This window comes from Corticium candelabrum, chromosome 8, assembly GCF_963422355.1.
Source record: "Corticium candelabrum chromosome 8, ooCorCand1.1, whole genome shotgun sequence".
Lineage (NCBI taxonomy): Eukaryota > Metazoa > Porifera > Homoscleromorpha > Homosclerophorida > Plakinidae > Corticium > Corticium candelabrum.
The window spans coordinates 4335963-4358970 of record NC_085092.1 but is presented as its reverse complement, the minus strand read 5'-3'; the positions used below and the strand labels follow the sequence as shown (position 1 = coordinate 4358970).

Below are 23008 nucleotides of genomic sequence, written 5' to 3'. Positions count from 1 at the left end.
TTGCATAGCTACACAATCAACATAGAAGGCTGGTCTGAACTACAGGCATAGCTGGATACGAGCGCTAGATATTAGTGACAAATAGCTTGAAAATATAGAGCGCATATACAATGGTCACGTGTGAAACATTCCAAAAAGATGCACACTAAACTAGACAGCCTTGCTACCATCAAAATTCTAGAAGTCACTTGTGATACGTTGAGAAAATGTGCTCGTGGGTAATGAAATGGGCGTGGATGCACATACAGGCTGAAGAAACCAACTGCACTGCATTGTGCGTTTGCACTTTTCACATGATCTACTTATTGCTTACCACGTGATCATCCTATGCACTGTTTTCACACTGATATGTAGCGCTCACCTAGTTTAGTTGTAAAACGTAACCTATTTGGTGCCTTCAACCTGAGGAAAGATGGCGAGTTGGTTTGCACACGACATGAACTCTGCTTCAACAACGACATTGCAAAATCGCTCCCGTACATTCTCCTTATTTGTAATGATGACTACACTCTAATATCAGCCCAACCTTCCAACCTGATTGCGTATAGCTTGCAATCAAGTTTGCGGGGGTGTGGTACTAAACGACGGAGCGTACCTTTACTTTAGTCATGCAACATTGGATGTTGGACATCTAACCATGGCAAGTCAAACAGACGGGCAAACATAACAGAAAGCCACAATAAAAGTGCAACAAAATCAGAATTATGTAGGAAATGTTTGGTACACTTACCAAGGTCTGATGAGTCCTTAGAGGCCGCCTTGCACATCTGAATCCGTGCAGAATGATAAGGAACGTACTGATCCTGGGACGAAGAGACCAACATCACGTTCTTGAAGTAGCTCAGACCTATAAAACAACATAGCTTGTCAATGCAGGTCTTCTTTCTAACCTGCACATGCAGGCCCAGATTCAGGAAGATTGAAAGAGGGGGTTGACTTGCTACCAGTCATAAAGAGTTAGCTAATCTCCTCTCTTCTAATGAAATTATATCTTACTAAACGTTGACTACTAATCTGCTAAATTAGTATACACACATGTGACAATGCAATCGCCTGTGGAATTAAGTAAACAATTCAGTATCATTAATCTGTTATGTACAAAAGTGGCCCATTGTGCTTTCGGAGCGCATAGCCTTGAGATATATAATCAGTCTGCAAACAGAGAAGGTTCAAATATCTCCTGTTGATGGGTCTGTACAGATGCACGACATATTTCATCAATGCTGAATTTTTTACTGTAACTCACAGCAATTGTTGTTAGATCTGAGAGGCTTTAACATACATAAACACTACGACGTATATTTTCTCACCTAGATGTAGTATATAATTAACCCTATAATGTTTCTCTGTCCTCATCCTCCCCTTCTTCATCGTCTTCCTCCTTTTCCTCATCTGTCAGCCTGTTTTCTGCTTGTTCAAACCCAATCCTGTACGCACTGACAAGATCCTCCACATTCCCTGACGACTTCGTTTTTAAAACCAAGCTCCTCGTACTTGCATAGTACCACTGGCTTTTTATTTTTTGTCGATTGTCTAAGACTTTCGAAAATCGACTCTCGATACCTTCTGGCTGTTCAACTTCACTCTCTTGTACTTGGCTTTGGCAGAAGCTGCATTTTAGGTCAATATCTGCCATTGAAATGAATTATGGCGCATGTGCAGTAGATTTACCGCTCATGTGTAGTTGCATCCTCGCCATTACTGGCACTCTCTTGCACTATACATACTGACATGCGAGTATAATTACCAGAATCCGACAACCAAGTTTCTGGTAATCCTCGCTTATATCGACATGCAGCTAAATGCACGGAAATACGATACAGCAGAACATCACTTATCCGTACAGGGCTGTGCCAAGCTCCGTTTGGATTAGTGAATTGTTCGGATAATCAAAAATGCCAAAACGCATAGTCTTGGAGGTCCAGACTTTGCTCGGACACCCAGACTACTAACGCATCTAAGTATTTCTACGCATATGCCATGTTTGTGGTAAAGGACACTGCTGCAACGACTATATGTACTACTAAATAACGTCAAAGTCAGGATTTAAAATAGTTGGATACGAGCGTTTGCTGAAAACTAGATAACCGCAACCCAGATCAGGCTGCCTAATAGGATCTGGGTATGCAAGGCAGGGCGCCAAACGTAATTCGGATTAGCGAGGTCCAGATTAGCGAGGTTCTAATGTAATCATTTCTTTTCTTTCACAGTACTTCACATCATTTCACTTCATTTGCTAAATTTGGAAATACTAGTAGAAGGTTTCTTTCCAGTAGCATATGGATTCCATGCTATCAAAAGCTATTATATGACACGTTATTGTTGGTACCAGACACTGAAGTCCTCTCGCACAGCAACCTTCAGCAGAAATCGTTCCTGTACATGGCAACAAAACTCTGGTGAAATTGACTGTTGCTTTGTAGTGCAGTTTCGAACTTTTTATGACCTCATTCCATGCTTGAACCCTTGACTCTGGCCAACTATAGGAGTGGGGTAATAATCACGCAAGTACAGTATTTTTTCTGAAGACAGAACTCTACTACCCTGATATATTCTCAGAAAGCAGGGTTATTTATTGTACCAAGAACTAACGTTCACGTCAATGCTCCTTTGAAGATTCTTCATACATTTAAAGAACTTCATCAACCATTTAATACGCATTGAAGATGTCATGCCTCGAAAGCTTTGCAGCAAAGCAGCATCACTTCATCAAGGATGTTCTTTGTAGAACACAGCTTCCCTTTCGAAAAAACAGAGCAGCCTGTAGCCCTTGTGCTTTCAGTTAATTTCACCTTGAGATCTCTGTCTCAATCCCAACTGCTGTCAGATGAGGCTAGGTCTGGAAATTCATGAGGTGAAACAAAGGCTTCTAGGAAAGTGGCTCAATGTTTGTATCTCTTTTAAAAAAACTCGAAACAGGTGTACTGCTCCATCCACTCTGTTCTACATAGTCAGGGAACCTTGTGTACGACGACTAGAGTACACAATTAAATCAGCTCACACAGCGTCTGCTTCATGGGAGAATTGGATAGAAAGAGGTACCCTTCACTGATAAGTGATAACACCTATCATGTTTCTAACTTAATTAAAACATTGAAATTTGCTGCAACAAATAGGTTGAGGCAGTGAGCATAGCAATGCATATACATAAATAGAGTAGCTGTTCTTACATAGAACAGCCACCCTCGCAGGTGACATCACAGCAACCATGTCAAATGCTCGCTCATTGATGTTGGATGGATCTATGGAGATTGGCGTATCAGAGAGAGATTCTACGATAGTTTGCATATCATGCTAGCATTCGCTCTCTTCAATTATAATGAACTGATAAGGCATCCCTGATGTGCAGATCTCGAGGTAAGGACAGGTCCACAAACATCCAAACAAGATCTCCCTGGTTCACATGTGGACCAGTAACTTCATCAGCTAAGTCAGGAAAGGTAAGGGCTTTTCTCAAAGCTTTTAGGTCAGCCGCTCTTTGATTTGCATGCATGTACGTGTATAATCTCGTTTCTGATAGTTTTACATGTTCATACCTTGCATTTCTCTTGATAGAGAGAAAAATTTACAACTGGTAAAAGGCCGTAAAAGGCCCTCTAGGTCAACTAAGCCATAAACCAAAAAAAGACGTACTTGTGCAGTCTGACCAGATAACGTGTGCAAGGGCAATAGCCATCACATACAAATCTCCTTACTATTTGTCTAGATGCAAGGCTACACACTATCTTCCTTTCATCAGTGGTAAATTACGCTTATTGAAAAAGAAAATTGTAATCCCCTGAACCCCATCTGGATCTGAGACTGAAGTGGATATGCAGACATGTAAAGGAGAGTCTGCTAAATATGAAAGTGATCATCTCCATGTAGTGTTTTAACTAAACAAAACTTTTTAATGTCAAGCCATCAACTTCATTTGTAATCTATCTATAAACACTCCTACTACAAATTTCTGAACATTAATAAATAGAGGCTTCTCTGCAAGCAGGGATAATCAAAATACACATCACAAATAATGTTCTCAGATGTACAGAAGTAAAATAGGACATTCTTTAGCCTTTTAACTCCCTCCCCCAACAACAAGAAATGCAAATCCCGTATCTTCCCACCCCAACACTTGATTTGACCATTTCAAACACTTCACAAATTACATGGCGAATTTCTTTGCCAAATGAAAGACAACAACAACATCTACTCTATTTCCATCACAGAAACCGTGCATACCTGGCATTCCATTCAACTGATACAAAAATGACTGTCTTGGGTCACTGTGATCTCGCAGAGCTAACTGAGCCAAAGAATCTGACTTCTTCCACTTCTGAGCTAACCACATACCTGATACAACAAACATCACACATTTATGAGTCAATCAAATTATAACCTGATAAACCATTTCCTAGAAACCAAACAGCAAGTACCTGTATTGACAATAGAGCTGGTATGATACAACATTCCTAGATGAGGGCCAGACAGTGACACAAAAGTGTGCAACCGGTCAATCAAAGGCTGAAAAGCAGGTCGAGTAATAGCACACCGAATGATAATATTGCCCAGTGAATGTCCAATAAAACTATAAACATCAAACTGCAACAACAGACACACAACACTGATCCTAACCATCCAACCTAATTTTATCAAAGTCAATACGAAACGCTTCCAGATGATGAAACACTTCTTGAATAAACTTGTCGGTCATCAAGTTAAAGTCAGCAAAGGTGTTGGCCTATCACACATGCTATCAATAACTTAGTCCAATCACAACATTCATCTACAAAAACCTGATTAACTTCCGACATGATGAATTCAAGACGACTGTTTTGCATAGCCATTTCAAGAAATATTCGAAACGACCGTAAATCATTGCTGTTTCCTGTAAAAAGGCAATAAATTTTCTAATAAATTTCTAGCATATCAGTAAACAAGGTGAACACAATAGTTCTACAGTAGCTAAACACACACATTTCTAATTTACTGCCCTATTACACTGCTACTCATACTCCAATATTCACCTTCCAATCCATGAACACATACAATAACGTGAGTCAAAGGTCTCAGTCTGAGAAAAGAATGAGCTGATAAAGGACTGCTTACTCTCAAAGGCTCTGATATGTAGTTGGGTAGATCACTACAAGTCGTAAACATTTTGAAGACAATCGATGAGCAATGGCAGAAAGGAAATACCTGAGAAAACAGCCATTGATGGATAGCATTTCTCTGAGTTCACCTTTAGCAGGCTCAACACTATAAAACATCAGATTTATGCAACTAAGCTCAGCATCAGCTTAGCATCACGATCGGTATCAGCAAACTAACATTAAACTTCTATATACAGTATCTTATCACTTGTGACAAGTGTCAGGCATTTGAAGGCTACTCTTAGTACAAGTGACATAAGTACTGCTGTGCTACACTGTTAATAACTGATTATGAAGATTTCTAGTGTTTCTGTTCAACTATTTAGATCGTGTTTTACAGCTTTCACAATAGCACATAGTCCTGTTGTCACCCTGATGAACGCATCCTTCATTCACAATAACCTTTTTAACAAGTAGCACTGAATAGTAAAAGTCAAGCAGTCTCTCACATCAATAGTTGCAATTTTCATACTTTACAAGTAAGCCACATGATTCAGTGGCCACTGATTGGTTAATAAAACTTTGCTATTTGCAGTTGACGCTGTACTGACACTAGAATAGAGCTCGGGTCTATTCCAGCATCTTGGTACTGGAATAGCATACAGCATCCCAGCAGGTGTCAACACGTATAACCAATGATACACAAGATCGGTTTACAATACTCAAACCCATTTGCCTTCCAGCATTCAAGGTGCAACAGTGGCAAACAAAGCACCGACTGACAGGAGTGTTTTTGTACACACTTTGCAGCACTATACTTGCTTACCTTTTATCTCTAATACTTGGTGACCAATTCCGTCTGTGAGAAGAATCAGGCTGCTCTGTATACTCGCTAAACTCTTCATACGGAGCTTTGTTTTCTACTGGCTCAACACTGTTCTCAGCACTAAATGCAGCTTCCCTAGCTTCATCCATACTAGCAGCTGCATCAAGTATTTCCTGAACAATCTCGTCAGGCAGACATGACCAGTCAACGTCACTGAGATCAGAAGGAAGAAGTAACTGAAGCAAATTGAAAGGCATTCTCTCTCCGTTGCACTCAACTTGGCAAGCTGCTTGCGGTTCACCATCTTCCAATGACTCGCCAAGCAAGTTACTACTCGTATGGTTACAATCTGTTAAGTTACTATACTGTATGGATCGATTTTGAGACACTTCTTCTACTGCTGTTGTGGGTCGTTCCTGACTTCTGCTTGTGTCAGTTGCTTGAGAACTCTGAGACGTGCTATCTGGAGATTCATCTGTTGGTATGTGACCATTTCTACTCCTCAAAGGTATAACACCATTTGCCACCTGAGGTTGCAATATCTCATCATTTGCTTTTCTTGATGCAGCGCACAAGAACATATCGTCTAGTGACTCTTGAGTCACACGATGTCTTACAATCGGATGCTGAACGTCCGATCCACAGTGATGTGAACGACGACGAAACTGTACAGACATTCTTGGACTAGAATCCACAGAAAGTTCACACTTTGGTGGTGCACTCACGTGTCTTCTCCCTAGAAGTAGTATGCATCAGAAAAGAACCAACAACATAGCCTACAACACATGCACTGCATTACGTCGTCTTCCAACGGGAGAATCACCAACATATCGATCTTCAAACACTATAGGCATAGACGTGCATTCACCATCAGTGTCATGACAAGCCAGTTCCAAAGGTGCAACTGCCAGTTCAATGTATTGAGATCGACGTATTATCTCAGCAAGACGTACGTGACTAAATTTACTGCAAAGCAATGCATAAAGTTGCATAAACATTCTTACTGTACATAGCAAGTATCAAACCTTTTAGAGACCCGTTTAACACATGAATCCAGAGGCCATTGATGAACAATACTGGCTTCATAAAGTCGATTCAACTGGAAACAACAACAAACAGGCAATATTTCTATAGCAACTAGCATACAGACAGTCGACGTAAAGTTCCTACATACACCTAGTACACCATTACGTCAAGGTGATCAAACTATAAAGTGGTGTGCCTGTGCTTGTGCATGTGTGTGTGCATGTGCATGGGTATGTATGTGTGCGTGCATGTGTGTGTGTGTGTGTGTGTGTGTGTGTGTGTGTGTGTGTGTGTGTGTGTGTGTGTGTGTGCGTGTGTGTGTGCATGCGTGTGTGTGCATGTGTGTGTGTGTGTGCGCGTGTGTCAGTCATCATCAACTCACATGGTGTGTCACACAGTCAGTAACATTACACATCCAAGCAAACATTTCACAAACAAGCGAGATCTCTACCAGCAACAAAGATGCTGACAAGACTCCAAAACAAATTGTAAAAGACAAAATACATAATGTCAATTATTAAGCCACAAGGTGAGAGTCATTGGGCAAAGTACATCAATACAAAAATTTTGAATTCTAAAACGTGCAGTGTACTTATTGATGTTCTCCTTCGCACGCTGATATTACAGCCTAGGTCAAAGACTTTCTAAATGTTAGATATTCAAATAAGCATAAAGTATCAATATGTCAATGAGAAAGCACTACAGTGCAAACCCTCCTCTTGCTATAGCTTTGCAGCTTGAATGTCATTAATTAGTCAGAGCCAATTAGAAGAGCATGCAAAAGAGACAACATCCTGTCACGTACTTGCCTCAATCAGCGATCACATGTTACACCGTTGCATAGCAGGCTAGTCGGTCAATCAGTCGGTTGTATGTCGCATGACTGGCCTGCATTACTATCCCTAGCATTTCACGCGTCGGGTAATAAAGTATAAGATGCACCTCAACTTAAGACAGTACAATGTACTAACCATTTCTCTATTGTGCACTGCAGTTAGAGCTCTAATTATGCTTGGATTCAGAGACACAGCTTCTGTATATTGTGTCCACAAAGCAGTGATCTGCAATTACGATAATGCAACTTCAAGAAAAGCAGCAACAGTATCCTGACACTGGGCACCTCAGTATGAAGATCGTGTAAGTCTTTCTCTACAATCGAAATCACCTCGCCGGCATCAACAGTATCCTGAACACAAACAATATAAAAATAAGCTATTCACAACCAGAACACATTTGGTCTTTTCCATGCAGACAACTGTACATACAAAAAATGATATATCTATATGACATACACTAATTTCAATATATCACTTCTGTATTTAACAACGGAAATCCGAGTACGTAAAAAGACAGACAGTGTGGCTTGCCAGAAAATATATTAGTACCAACTTTACCTACACTCGAACGTCTCTTATCAGAGCACTTTGAAACCGGACATTGCCTGTATCTTAGGATAAACACATTTACAAACAGTAGATCAGTTTGAATGGTGTTGAGAGCTCTTTCTCATGTGAAAATTAGATTACACAAGAGTGAATATGTACATACTGTACATGTGTATCCATGCTGCATTTTCATTTAGATGTGTAATACAGTATCTAATGCATGACCACATGTAGAGTACTTGTGCAAGTACTTGCAACAGCTGATTGAGCACGTTCTCGGGGGTGCCCGGTATGTAGATGTGCCCATATCTCAGACGTCCAGATAAGAGACGTTCGAGTGTACTATACAAATGTTTCAAACTTTACAGAGCTCGTTCAATCGCCTCACAAAATGTGTGCATATGAACCACTAAATTAGTAACACATACACATAACATATCTGTTCCTACAGTTAGTAGATTTTAAGACCCAATGAGCACCATAACGTTATCCAGTGGCAACAAATGCCTATCAGTACATAAACATACTGTTACATTGCAGTCTCTTAGTTCATGTTTGTTGTCTCTTCCAAATATATTTACGTATAAGCTAGCGTATAATGCTTTTGTCTGTCTATACATCTATCAATCTGTAATCTGTGTTTTGTGTCAATATGTCTACTAGTAGTACACCTACTTTCACAGAATGTATCAAAGACTTGAGCAGCGAAGCTTTGTCACTCAGTGCTACAAACAAAACACTGACATCAATACCACCAGTATGAATAGCTTTGATACAGCATATCAAACGTGTGAAAGTGTACCAATTGTCAATCGCTGCCGTTGTGGTATAATGCTCATGAGATAGGTAAACGATAAAGCAAGACCATCGAGAGAATCAATTAGCATGCCACACAACTTTCTGAAACAAAAGCAAAGCATCAACCATTCAAGCAGCAATAATACTATAAAGTGTATTAAATATGATCTCCTGGTTCCCGTGTAAGGAAATACATTATGATTGCATCATTGGACAACAAAAATGGTGATAACAATTCAAAACTTCTAGCAGGTTATTCAATCAACGACTGGTTCTGTAACAACAAGGTTTCGTTTAAAGGTTTTCAATATTGTCTCTTAGCCTATTTCACAAGTGTACAAAAGATGTGCTCCCTCTCCTATGCCCTTAAACCCTTCTGAAAGTGTATGCAGAAAAAATGTATAAGTACAAATCATCATCAATGCTTGTGTCTACAGTTAATGTGATGCACTGAAGAGAAAACAAGAGAGTGGGAGACTTAAAAAAGACTGCTCATAAAACCGTGGCCAAAGTTTTCAACCAATGCAGACAACACTACCTCATTGAAACCATGCATGCCATTTCAAAGCAGGTTCGATTACATATCATTAAGAACCAGGAAGTTCTATTGGAGTCACAAAGCATCAGCAAATCAGCAAAAAGCCAGATTATGTCCACCAGTAACAGTCAGAAATACAGAAAACCTACATAGTAAACAAGACTCACTTATGAATTGCTGATGCAAGATCCACATCCACAAAACAGACTTCATACTTCGACTACCGAAAAAAAAGACATCACATGAAGTGAAGAACAGCAAGGCAATTATTATTAGACCCACGCATGCTCAACACACACCTGACTAGTTTTCCGATTCGTTCTCTTCCTGCGCTTCTGTGAGACTTCACCAAACAGAATTTTTGGAAGAGATTGCTCAGGTGGCAACACAGAATGACTAATGAAAAGGTTCTGAAACCAACTTCTTTCTTGTGTAGGACTGCCATGTAAGACAAAAAAAGTACGTATACACCCTGTTATTCTAAATATGATGAATATAATGGTTATAGTGTAAAAATACTCTACTCAAGACATAATCATGCATAATATCTATATTACAGAGAACATGACAACATGATGCCAAACAAGTTGGTTCACACTAGTTCACACCAAAGCCACTTTACCTGCCACAATTCCCTACAGAGCTATTATACCATGGTCACGTGACATGTGACCAGTCACAAGCGAGTATTTAGATGGTGGATATAATGTATTGCATGTCAAGTGTGCAATAAGTTACTTTCGGCTAACATTGTACTCTAAACTACTAACTGGTATAAACTACTTATCCTACTATGAGCGTGTGATATGGCTTCTGCTAGCATTCAGAGCAAGGTCGTAGCCATTGGCTTCGTCTCGGGTGATAACACAGTCATAGATCAAACAGCTCCTCGTGCTTGTAAAAGCCATATAGTACACTAATACGATAACCTATTCTTATATCACATTCACAACGGAACTCTTAGCTTACTCTTTCTCATTTCCATATAATTTCATAACCGTTTATACAGCTTCAGACCAATTCCTATACCCTAGCTGACAAGGCTAGAAGCATAGAGTTCTCCAGTCCATAGTAGATTAGAGTGCAAATCAGCAACCTTACCTAATAGCTGCTTATCTAATAGATGCTTTGAAGCACTTGGCACAAGCTACACTATCTCCTACTACTGGTGGCCCAAAGGTAACAGTGTAAAGAAAATGTCAACAGTTTGTCCCAAGGGGCCTTTCAGTGACACTTAACACTGATATGTTAGTAAGCAGAAGTCATTGGCAACCTAGGTATGCAATCAGCACATGTACCAGCAAGACTCATGATCATGTCACAGGGTTCTGCCCATGGTGGTCGAAGGTGGTCAGGCCTGACCATCACTCTGCATGTGACCACGAATGTATATTTTAGTGTTTTACTTGCTCTAAGCTAAATAAGCATTAGAAGGTGAGCAGTTTGTTGAGAGGTAAGCAATTTGTTCACACTGTGACATGGCGGCAGACCCACCATGCAACGATACGATCTATATAATATGATCGATATAATATAATCTATAGCTCAGGGCATTCAGGAGACAGTGAGATCCAACTCATCAGTCTGCACGTCAGCGACAAGCAATATCTTAGGTGACATGTGACAGAGCCCGTCAAAGTCGTCTTCAGGGTTTCTTTGCTAGACAGGAGCACTAGCTGTTCAAAACCTGCAGCTGGTGAAAGGAATGGTAGACATCTAACCATGCAATTATACCCTATAAATGTGAGACCGGGCAAAACTGTTCTCCAACCATTGACAGAAGTTGCAGTTTTTCTTAGTCTGCTCTTTCAGATCATGGACCATCAACACTGCAATACATTCTGTTTGGCGCTTTCTTGTCTGATTTGCAACAATGCTTGATTGTCTGGGCATTTGCTCTACTTCTTTCTATATCTGAAATAAACCACACACTTAATGTAGCCAATACCAGACCAACACTCCGAAAACCCTGAGCAGAACACTGATGTCAGGATATGAGTACACTCTTGAATTGGACCAGAAACGAAAGGCATACAAATTAAGGTTAGTATCAAGAACGTGCTCTGCTGTTTGTACAGCTCTTCTAAGTTCCTGACATCAAAATTTACAAAATAGCACATAATAGTTAACCTACTGTATTTACATTAAACCATTAATAGCAAACACAACCATTCAATACATAAAAATTCAATAGCAAGTCTGATCTACGCATCTTACCACCTCCATCAAATATACAAAATCTACAGTGCCCCAAATTTTTCTGATTACAGTAACAAACAAACGAATAACATGATAACATGTGTCAACATCACAATTATGGGGTGAACTGACACTGTGGGCTTTCACACACAAGGTTAACTTGGGTTAGGCTAACTCTGGTAGAGTTATGATAACCCTACTCCACCCAACTTGCGTTCACAGGTACGACACGGGCAATTAGACGCAGCAGATCTACATTAAAGTGCATACATCGATTGCTTAAAGTTTCTGATTGAGAATAGCAAAGCAGTAATGCCACTGACTGAAAACGAGAAGAAGCCATTTGTACATTGGCTGGATCAATAGCTAGGGGGTGTTTTTGCATATATTAGGGAATGTCTTAAAAACCACTCTACCTGCTTTACCCTACTCAGAGACAGGGTTAGCTTAACTTTGGGTTAGACTCCAATTACCACAGTCGTGTGAATGTGGTATGAAAGTAAGTTCACTAAACCCGGGTTAACACTGGGGTTAAGCAAGGGTTAACCCGATCTAACCTGAGTTAACACTGTCAGTGAAAGCGCTCACTGCTTCAAGTCAAGCCAAAACAAACAGAAGGCTTCAAGTCCATTAGCCCAAACAGACCCTATTAGCTCCCACAGTATAAACTCTCTGCTAATCAGATAACCTTGCTACATAGACAATGACTAAGGTCATAAACCGTCACTATATATGAAGTGCAGCACTACACTATAAAGACTTCACTAATACACATATGTAGCGCCAACACTAACTCAAATTTCCATGTACAGTGCCCCCACACATAAACGCCCATAACTTCGACGCGGACTAGCGTGGGCTTCCGAGGTCGTACGCTATAGCTGATTAGATGCGCGTGGTCCTTGATGCAAGGGCTTTCTGGTAATGTAATTATGATGTCACAGAACCTTCTACAAGTTAGTAATACAAGGCGGTGATTGGCTGTCGATAGGGGCGTTGCCTGTTACTGATTGGTTGATAAACTTTTACTGTTGCAACGCTATGCGGTCGCACAGCAACCGCGCCATATTCTTGCACCTGTCTTTTTTGCCGTGCGTCGGAGTGAGCAACAGCTGTTCAGAGACAGAAGAAGTGTTTTGAACGAGGTTAGACGGAAGCGAATGAGTGTTCCTGTTGACCAAAAAGAGGGTCCCCATTTTGGGAATGATGGGTTAGCGTCTCCTTCGCTGATGTCTGACTACGTGAAAGACCTATCCGAAGTTTTTGCCAGTTCTTGTGAACTTGGGCAACTTTTACCAGACAAGGAGATCTTAGATAAAGACATTCAGAACTGTTTGGACGACTGGGTTGTCACTCTCACTACAGAAGACCAAATGATGCTTAGTCTTGTTGTTTTTCAGGTGTTTCGATCCTTAGTTGTTTGTATAGTTTTTAGATCTTAGGTTCTGTGTAGCTTTTTGGTTGTTTTTTTACTGTAAGTGAAAAATATCTATGAATGGCGTAATACAGAATGTTGCACATATTCATGTTGTCATATCTTCGCGTCAAAAGCATCAATCAGAAATCCCCACGATGAATACTTTATAAATCGTCTCTGCTATGTTATCCTTGCGTTTCACCATATTCCGCTACCATTTTGTAGAGATTTACAACCGTATGTGCACCCCTCTTCAGGGGCCTTCCTCTTCAATATCTCAAAAACGAAAGCACGTTTCAAAAATCGCCACAATGATTACCTAGATAATCATGTCATGTCCCTTTCTGCAAAATAACTAGTTAAATAATGAAACACCGTAGCGTAAAAACGGACAAATGTGCAATACGAAGAAAATGTGCTTCCTCAAGCGAGGCCCGCTGTAAAACGCAACCGTTTGTTGAGTTCTTTCACAACGAGATGCGGCTACAATTGCTGAATCTTGTTACCGAGTTTCGTCGATAGACATGACAGAACATTTGAATTACGCGCACTTTCCTGACATCACTCCCGGATGGGCGTTTATGCGTGGGGGCACTGTACTCCAGACTTAAAATGCTTGTACTAGAGACCTGTAAATTTCAAAATTTTAGTAGAGTATTTAACAAACAGTTTCAATGTAACAATTTTCTGTCTCAAGTCCAACTAAATATTACATTTAATTAATTAACAAAAGGCAATAAACTTGTGTTCTATATACCCTTCAGTCTATCATATCTTGCTGTACAAAAGTGTGTCATCAATTTACCTTTGAAGCGTTGATCTGATGCCTGCCAGCACACAATGAACAGTAAACGAGACACTGGCCAAGTGAAAGTAGTCAAACATGAGTGGGATACGGTGATGAATATTATGATTCGAGCAGAAGTGCAAGTCGACCACTCGACTACTAACAACCTGCATATTGCTTACACCATCCTTCCTACAATAAAAACACAGTCATATGATAGCATAACAAAAGCAAACAGAAATACTAATTCTAGACAATGCTACATGATACAGACTTCATTGCATATACTACTTCATTATGAAAATTAAAAAAGCAATCTTACGTGTACACTGGCAATAGACACAAACAGGCTAGCAGAATAGCCTTAAGGGATAATCCATTACAAAAGCAGACAGACAAGTGCAAATATTTTCGTTATTTTGGACACCCTATAATCTGACACCCTCACTATCTGACAAGCTACACCTGAAACCAATTACATGGTTACTGTGTTGTTACTTAACGTGGGACGAAAATGGGACAAACGTGGTCGAAATAACAAGGCATGAGGAAATACTAAAGTGTATGACTGTACATTTAAAGCATTTACCACGTATTTTCTAGACATTAAATTCTAGTCATCAGACACCCTTATACAGTACACATATGAGGCTGCAACATATACCCCATCTACACGAGCATGCACAGCGAGCCGAGCCGAGCAAACTGCGCCAGCCCGTGACAGCCCAGTATTCCAGCTCACGTTTACATGACACACTCTGTACAAGAAAGCCAGTGCGTGTCATTAATGTGCATTAGTTACTTGAGCTTGACATAGCTTGCGCTAGCTCACACTCTCACGTTTGGAATGGACAGAAGCTAAGCTATTCGCATTTTTCTCTATGGCTTTACAACAGTCATATCAAGAATGCATAGGACATATACAAGACGTCATAGGTCTATCGCCAGGTGACTGTTGTGCGCATGCAGCAACGGAGTTCAAAAGCTAAACTTTTTGCTCATCTTGGTCGCTCCATGATTGGATAAGACACAGAGTCTCCGTCTCACTCCACGCTCTTTGTACCATTTTTGCCCAGAAGTATGATGCAGCGGAAAGGGGTCTGGTTATGCGAGACTACCAAATGAGCATGCGAGGCTCGTTTTCCAGTATGCTATGCGTTTACACGATGTACTTGACTCGAGCCAGTATGGGCTGGCCCGCTTCCAAATGCTTGTGTAAACGAGGTAATAGTCTCGCATAGCCAGACCATCTCCACCATCATATGTACTTCCGGCAAGAAATGGTCTAGAGAAATGCCTATACAATTCTTTCCACAAGAATCGTGGGGATAAAGACCTCTTTATAGATAGCATTAGATAAATATTAGCGCCAAGTCAAACGTCGATCAGTGAAGAAGCACAGCCTCACGAACAACTCAGGACAGTTTTTAGTTCAAGGTCTACCAGACGAACGAATATCTAACTAAAGTCTGTTCGATTATTGGAGAAGACGTGGGGAAAAACCCATATATTCTGAAGCAAACGTCCTAGCAGGTTGATTCCAACATCATTGGAAAGGTCACAGGGAGGAGGTTCCAGATCAGTTAATGAATACTGTGATTGGTTCTTATTACGACACAATTTGTAACTTCCTGTATGACACAAACTTGGCACTGCCCTCCTCTTACATTTACACCCGTCTCTGATAACTTCAAAGCCCCTTTAACGCCCACTACTTGAAAGCTGACCGGAACATACTTTGAACTATGGATTGATAAGTAAAACAGCTGTAGCTAGCATTCCTATGTAGTCAAAGCATTGGTTGAACCTTTGAACCTAAGTTCATAGCTAAACTGGAAACGTTTATTTCACTAGCCAGAATTAACAACGCCCATCTCTGCTCTTTAATTCCTTATCTATTAACAGCAGTTCTCACGTCCTCTCCAATAATCGAACAGACATTAGTGTATGTTCACAGGCATGCCAGTAATTAACACACGCGAAATGAGCAGCATGCCATTGCCTGACACCTACTTATAGACCTCCTGCTATCTATCTATCTATCTATCTATCTATATATATATATATATATATATATATAGATATATATAAGTCTTTATCCCCACGATTCTGGGGGGTGCAAAACAAGAATTGCATAGGCATTCCCCAGACCATTTCTCACATACCCATCTGCACTAAACAATGACTCTTCCATTACCAACCAACCCTGTTTAGTATTTTGAATTTCATAACCAAAGGTGGCTTCTAATATCCTTTGTGTGATAGTATCACTAGCTACAAACAAAAAGACCTCTATGTCTGTCTCACTGCTTGCGTGTATTTCTGGCGATCAGTTGAATATTTCAACACAGCACAATCAATATCGACTGTAGTAAGTCCATCAACATCATTAACACTAAAGCATTTGCAGTGTACACTGCAGATATGTATGTGTGCTGACTAACTAACAGTGTAGATGTATACTGACACCGACAGTAACATTTTGTGCATAGAACACCGTCACATAACCTCTATTAAATACCTATTGCCTTACAGACCCTCATACAATTGTCCTGACCTTCCTGTGTTTACACATAAAACAAAGACAAAAGATAACTACTGTTTGCATTCCCATAAACACATGCATGCAAATGGGTGCAAAACACACACACGTGCACGTGCGCGCGCGCACACACACACACACACACACACACACACACACACACACACACACACACACACACTAGTAGACACCTGATACCCAACACGTAAATACAAGACATAACAAAGAAAAGCTGTGCACATAACATTGATGAACTTTCACTTACTGATTGTATTCATCTGAGAAAAGCAAGTCAACAACCAGCTGTAAATGAGGTAAAGGAAAACGTCGAGGCAACTGCAACAGAAAAAATATACATGTCTCTATGTCATTTCAATACATTACATCAAAAATCATTCAATTCGAGGCTTCATGTAAGTACACGACAGTCAACTATCTTTGAGATGTCACAAATCTCACTTGCGATAAAAGCAACAGTTCAACAGACATGATTACAACAAAGCAACATGTGGAACCATTTATGCTTGTGCAACAGATAAGCCACAAGGTCTCATAGATCCCTCATGACAAGTTAATTCATGCACATATTAGGACATGACTACTCTGGTTAAAAAAACTTGCTGATGAAAAAAGTGATGACACAAATACAAGTTCATAGCTCCAAGTTCTGGAAAACTATAAACTGCTGTCAGCAATGCTGGTGGTAGTGGTCTACATTTGACAAGTACTAAAACTAAAGGTCAGCCTGAAAAACATTCAAGATTGAAAGGGACTGTTGTTAGTGATAGCATTACTGTACAAGCATGAGACATGCAGTCTGTTCGATTATTGGAGAGGAGGTGGGAACTGCGGTTAATAGATAAGGAATTGAAGAGCAGAGATGAGCATTGTTAATTCCCGCTAGTGAAATAAACGGTTCCAGTTTAGCTATGAACTTAAGTTCAAAGGTTCAAAGGTTCAACCAACGCCTCAACTACATAAGCTTGCTAGCTACAACTGTTTTACTTATCAATCCATAGTTCAATGTATGTCCCGTCAGCTTTCAAGTAGTGGGCGTTATAGCGGTGGCTTTGACGTTATGAGACACCTGGTGTAAATGCAAGAGAAGGGCAGGGCCAAGCAGGTGTCATACAGGAAGTTACAAATTGTGTCGTAATAAAGAACCAATCACAGTATACACTAACTGATCTGGAACCTCCTCCTTGTGAGCTTTCCAATGATGTTGGAATCAACCTGCTAGGACGTCCACTTCAGGAGATACAGGTTTTTTCCCACGTCCTCTCTAATATTCGAACAGACTATAAATAGACACTAATAATGACAAGCCATTCTCTGAGTAGGTCTTTCTGTTGGTACTTTTGTCAAAACAATCTGTTAATATAATTAAAACCACAATAACATTGGTTACAGTGACAATATTTCACCTGCTGCCATTAAGGCAGACACTTTGACTGTAAAACAACACATGGCTGCCAGATAGAAAAGAGTCTGCCTCATGCCTACTTACTAACACACTCCGAAGACGATTTCTACACGTGTAAACAATGACAACTCTACCTCATGACTTCGTTGTTGGAAGTCCTAACATATTCATTGTGAATTACCTCAGTGCTGTCTGCTAGGGCTGTCACTGTAGCTGTGGCAACTTCATTGAGACTGAATTCTTCTTTACGATACTGAACATTGACAACAGACGTGGCAAACACAGAACAGTTTCTCAAAAGACGTGCACTGCAGAGGTAGTCATTCCGTGTAACATCTTGCAGAACTAAAACAAAGTACAACATGAACCTGCAGTTGGCAAATGATACTCTAGAATATTTCGGACTATAGTTCCTAACAAATGACATGGAAGTTTCACTTCAGCAAGCAACTGCATTGTTTTAACAGTCTCTATGGTCCAGGTGTATAAATACAGAAGACCAAGACAGCATTAAGACACAATAAACATAACAAGTAGTACATCAATTACAGACATGCCACAGCATCAGTGCTAGATACCTCAGAAGATTTTCGTTCAACTGCACTAGTTCATGAAACAATACAAAGCATCCTAGCTGCTAGTAGTAGCAACCATAGCACAAGCACTCCTGTTTCTACTGGAAGATGTTATTCCTATAGTATTTCAATATGGTCCTATCTTAATTTGTTCACCATAATTAGTATAATTTGTACATAATTTCACACACTTAGTGTCAGAACTATAACACAATCACTAGAAACGTCATTTATCAGCCAATAGTCACTATATTAGACACATGGTCACATGGGGATATACATTATCATCGTGCACATCCTAAATCTTAAAGGGTACAAGGTAACTATGTTGCTAACCATGTCTCCCTAATCAAGAAGCTAATTAATTATGATAAACAGTATCTCTAGCAAAAGATTGTCTTAGTTGACTTTGATAAATGACCTCAAAGCCATAAAAAATCACAAACATCTATTTCAAGGAAGAAACAAACTTGCAATAAAACTACAATTATTCAGTTTTCCTGGTGAACCTGCCTTATTTAGGTCTACCAACAAACGATCAAACCTACAGGAAAAAGCCAACTACAAAAATAAATATCAACTTAGGCTTAACAGTATGCTCAGTCTTGTACTCATTTAAAGAGACATTTCAAAGATTTGCTCTAGCGCAAAATTTAAGAGATGAGCGCTAATGTACATTTGCGGCAAAAAGCAATGGCCACATGTGCTGATGGATGTGACAAAAACTGCAACGCAAAGTTACAGTTGAGACCAGTGTTTGCAACAGGGTCCCCTTGGGTGTGTGGTAAATACAGCTGTTCTTATGTGGTCTGCCGCACGTAAACACTAGTAAAAAGATAACGTGTTCACTAGAATTTATCACTTAATCAGTTACAAGCATAGGTAAGCATATCTCGTTCTGCAAATGCATCAAATGTCTCAATTTGATTGTTCGTAATCAACAATTGAAGGTGTATGCGGGCCGCAATGTACTAACGCATGTAGCCGAAATGTTCATTTAATAATAGACAATGCTATTTCTCAAAACATAGCAAAAAACACATCCACTTTGAAGTCTTCTATTTGATTCTCCTTGCATATTGTCACCATGAAAATGTCCTATACGTTTCTAGCCAAAACCTTACTAAAAAAAACAGTATAAACTCACGGCCCTACTAATTCTATAGGGAAATACCACAGACATATGCTCTAACTACACTAGCCTGGCACACACTCACCATTAGTTAGCCCATGAAAATAAATGACATTGCAAAATATGCCTAAATGTAGCCTCCAAAACAATTTTGGGTACAGAAAAGTACCGTTATGTAAGAGCAAGCGCCTACAAACTTGCACATCGCTGAAGATTCTGTGACATATTCACTGACTATAAAACAAATGGAGAATTGTGGTTCCTGCATCTAAACTTTTAAATCCCTCTGTCGCACAGTTTGTCTTTGCTGTTTTTGATCATGCTCAGAGTGAACACACCTTGATTTCCAGTGACTCAACAGTAAGAGTAGAACTGAGAGTCGATAAAGCAATCGGGATACCACTGGAGATGTTGAATGTTTCATTAATGTCAGTGTTATAATGCCATTCATTTAATTTATCTAATGCAACTTGGCTGTGCAAAAGAGTACTGATGAACGCCATCCTGTAATATGGCAATAAGGTCTTAAAGGTTTACTCCTACCAAACAATTTTGAACACAGATTGTACTTTGCTAAATGGACCTTAAATGTGTGCTTAGCCAGTTGTGGTATTGTAGTAAAAACTTTTCAATTAAATCCACAAAAAATAATACTAAACCGCAGAACTGCCATCACCTGTTGTGCTATTTCACGTCCTGTAATAGTATATCACAAGCAATTAGCAAAGAAGATCAGTGTCCTTGAACACTGCCACAGAACTGTACACATGATGGGTAGAGAGTTAAATGAACACTGTTATTAGATGGTAACACAGTACTAAATATTCAAACCTTTGATAATCTGTTACTATAACAGTCATTAAGATCATCAAGATATCTCACGACCTTTACCCTTTGCCCATAAAACAAACAACTAATCTTGAAACAATATACAAAAACAAACACAAACAATCCCAACCATGAAGATTTCTTCTACATGTACAGGACCTGGTACCTCCTATACTATCACATTCTATACCCCTACACTCTTGCAGTCTACACAAACATTTGCTTGGTTTATTCTCTGTATCCTCCAGGGTTCTCACTAGAGACTTTTGGGAGTGTGGCGGGATGGGTGAGTCCACGACGCATGCAGTTCTTGCTCTGTACAGTCGGACATGCGCACTGGCGCCGATCTCATGTGAGGAAGACTTTGTGTTGAACCTATTAAGTGTAACATACGCTCAAGTGCCCTGGCAAGGAAATTAACTTCGATTGCCAGTAATTAATCCCTTCTTAGCGATGTTCATAGGTTGCGCATGTGCAATACAAACTTACAAAAATTCTCTTGTCAAGCGTTGATTGCTGTGGACCACTGTTGTTGCTTCGTATAAAGCCATGACTAGTCTAGAGCAGATTCTAGGTGTTACATCCGGGACAAGAGCCTGAAGAGCCTCAATTGGTGTGCTTTCCAGGTCACTGGGAGGGCATCCGGGACTAGAATCAGAGGTAACGCATCCAGGACTGCAATCAACACTTGTGCATACGTTCGGAACGAGACTGCCATCCTGCATTATTTTGTAAGAGCCTACATTCGTCGCTATTGTCACACTTAGTATTGTGTTTTAGTTGTATAGAATTCTCATACATTCCTTACCTGTAAGACTTTGGACTCTTATCTACTCTTTGTGAGCGTAGCGCACTGCTACTGGAGCATGGCGCTGCGCCACACTGCCACGCTGTAGCGAGAACCCTGATGGAGGCCACCACTCATAACACCTGCTAGTAAACATCCAAGAATTCAGAATTTTTACATGTACACAAATCAACACACCCAGGCTGAACTTCTTGGCGAAGTTCTTGAAGCAAGAGATTGCCCAATTTCTTGCAATTCCTTGAGATATCTGCCTTCATTATTCTTACTCTAACTCTACTGTTTGGGCTTACTATGTATATTACCACATGGTAATGTTTGAATTTTCTCTTTTTTACAGTAGTAGTGTACCTATATTACAAAATATCAAACTATTTTATGTTTCAAAATGACAGCCCCATGTATCCAATTTCTTGTAGGATATTTGCATAAGAGTGGCCATTTTCAGACTTTCTCCAAATGCCTTCTAAATATTACAATTTGAGAGTATAGCTAAGCAAATTACGCCCCAAACAGTAGAGTTATTAGAGCAGATATAGTGAGTAAGATATCTCAAGAAATTGGACAATTTCATGCTTCATGAAATTGGCCATGAATTTAGACCTGGGCGCCAAATGCAAACACAACTCTGTACAACTCTGTGCGCTACACAAAGCATCCAGTTACAACGACATAGGATATCTCCGCTGCAGCAATTAATTAGCAGTGAAGAGTGAAGTGATAGACTGTGAATTACAAACACGCCAACCATCTCGACCGCGTGCAATGCCCCCCAGTCCAAGCATCCGAACAACACACCTACCGTTCGTAGCGAGACGAAACTCGTACTTCAAACTCGGCGATCCTCTCAATCGACATTGCGCCTGATAGCATCTGCGGACAACAGCAAGCCAATCAGAGTGCACACAAGCCGCAGCGACAGCCGAAGCAACGACGCCAGCTACACGGGCGTCACATACAACAAATCAAACTCGAACAACTCACCCCCTCTGAAACAAATCCAAGTTCGAGAAGTTGTCGAATTCGATCGACACCTTCCACTCCACCTCCAGCGCGCTCATATTGCAGTGCGCGTACGGCGTTCCCTAGCTGTCAACCGCTTTATCTCTTCACTTCCTGGTGTGTCTCGTTGCACTGGAGTGAAGAACGCCTAGCGACCGGCTCTGTTGATGATCGTTTCACTCTTCAGGCGCCTCCCAAGTTGATTAGCGGTAAAGGAAAGTGTGAGGGTGTTGCGGCGGTCGACAATTCAATACACGATCGTGATCGTGTTGGAAACGACTCTTGTTCGATAACGGGATCAGACGTTCCTATTGGCTGTTTAGCGACAACTTGAAGCCGTGCAACGTTATGACAAAATGGTCACTACAGTAGCATTGACCCACCGGTGCCGGATTCTATGAAAACCGGAAGTAGTTGAAATCAAATAGACAAACGAGCGCATGCTTTGTGAACACGTGAAGAGGCAAGTGCACGTGTCGCAGCACGTGTTTCTCTCGTCAGCTCACCTGGCCGATAGCTTTGGCATCCGTTCCGGAATGGGTTTTTTGTGTCGAAGAGCATACGCCAGAGTGCAGACGGCTTGATAGGTTAGAGTGGCGACTATCTAGCCACACCCACGGCTTCCATTTCTTCAATTTGGATTTCTGCAGTCG

General features: G+C 40.4%; 1 protein-coding gene across 1 annotated transcript in view; it reads right to left on the bottom strand.

The window, feature by feature from the left end:
• LOC134183091 (protein FAM135B-like) overlaps window positions 1–22718 on the bottom strand; it is a 23423-nt gene extending 705 nt beyond the window's left edge. Inside the window, exons 1-21 of the mRNA XM_062650544.1 lie at window positions 22338–22718; window positions 22156–22226; window positions 18195–18358; window positions 16856–16926; window positions 14067–14240; window positions 9945–10083; window positions 9813–9865; window positions 9112–9209; window positions 8985–9034; window positions 8045–8110; window positions 7896–7985; window positions 6924–6997; window positions 6698–6864; window positions 5899–6634; window positions 5179–5238; window positions 5007–5122; window positions 4776–4867; window positions 4623–4720; window positions 4416–4567; window positions 4222–4332; window positions 731–847 (exon numbers count right to left, since the gene is read on the bottom strand). Of these exons, the coding sequence (XP_062506528.1) occupies window positions 731–847; window positions 4222–4332; window positions 4416–4567; window positions 4623–4720; window positions 4776–4867; window positions 5007–5122; window positions 5179–5238; window positions 5899–6634; window positions 6698–6864; window positions 6924–6997; window positions 7896–7985; window positions 8045–8110; window positions 8985–9034; window positions 9112–9209; window positions 9813–9865; window positions 9945–10083; window positions 14067–14240; window positions 16856–16926; window positions 18195–18358; window positions 22156–22226; window positions 22338–22414 (2776 nt within the window). The 5' untranslated portion in view covers window positions 22415–22718. The remainder of the gene's footprint in view (window positions 1–730; window positions 848–4221; window positions 4333–4415; window positions 4568–4622; window positions 4721–4775; window positions 4868–5006; window positions 5123–5178; window positions 5239–5898; window positions 6635–6697; window positions 6865–6923; window positions 6998–7895; window positions 7986–8044; window positions 8111–8984; window positions 9035–9111; window positions 9210–9812; window positions 9866–9944; window positions 10084–14066; window positions 14241–16855; window positions 16927–18194; window positions 18359–22155; window positions 22227–22337) is intronic.
• Window positions 22719–23008: the final 290 nt, after the last annotated feature.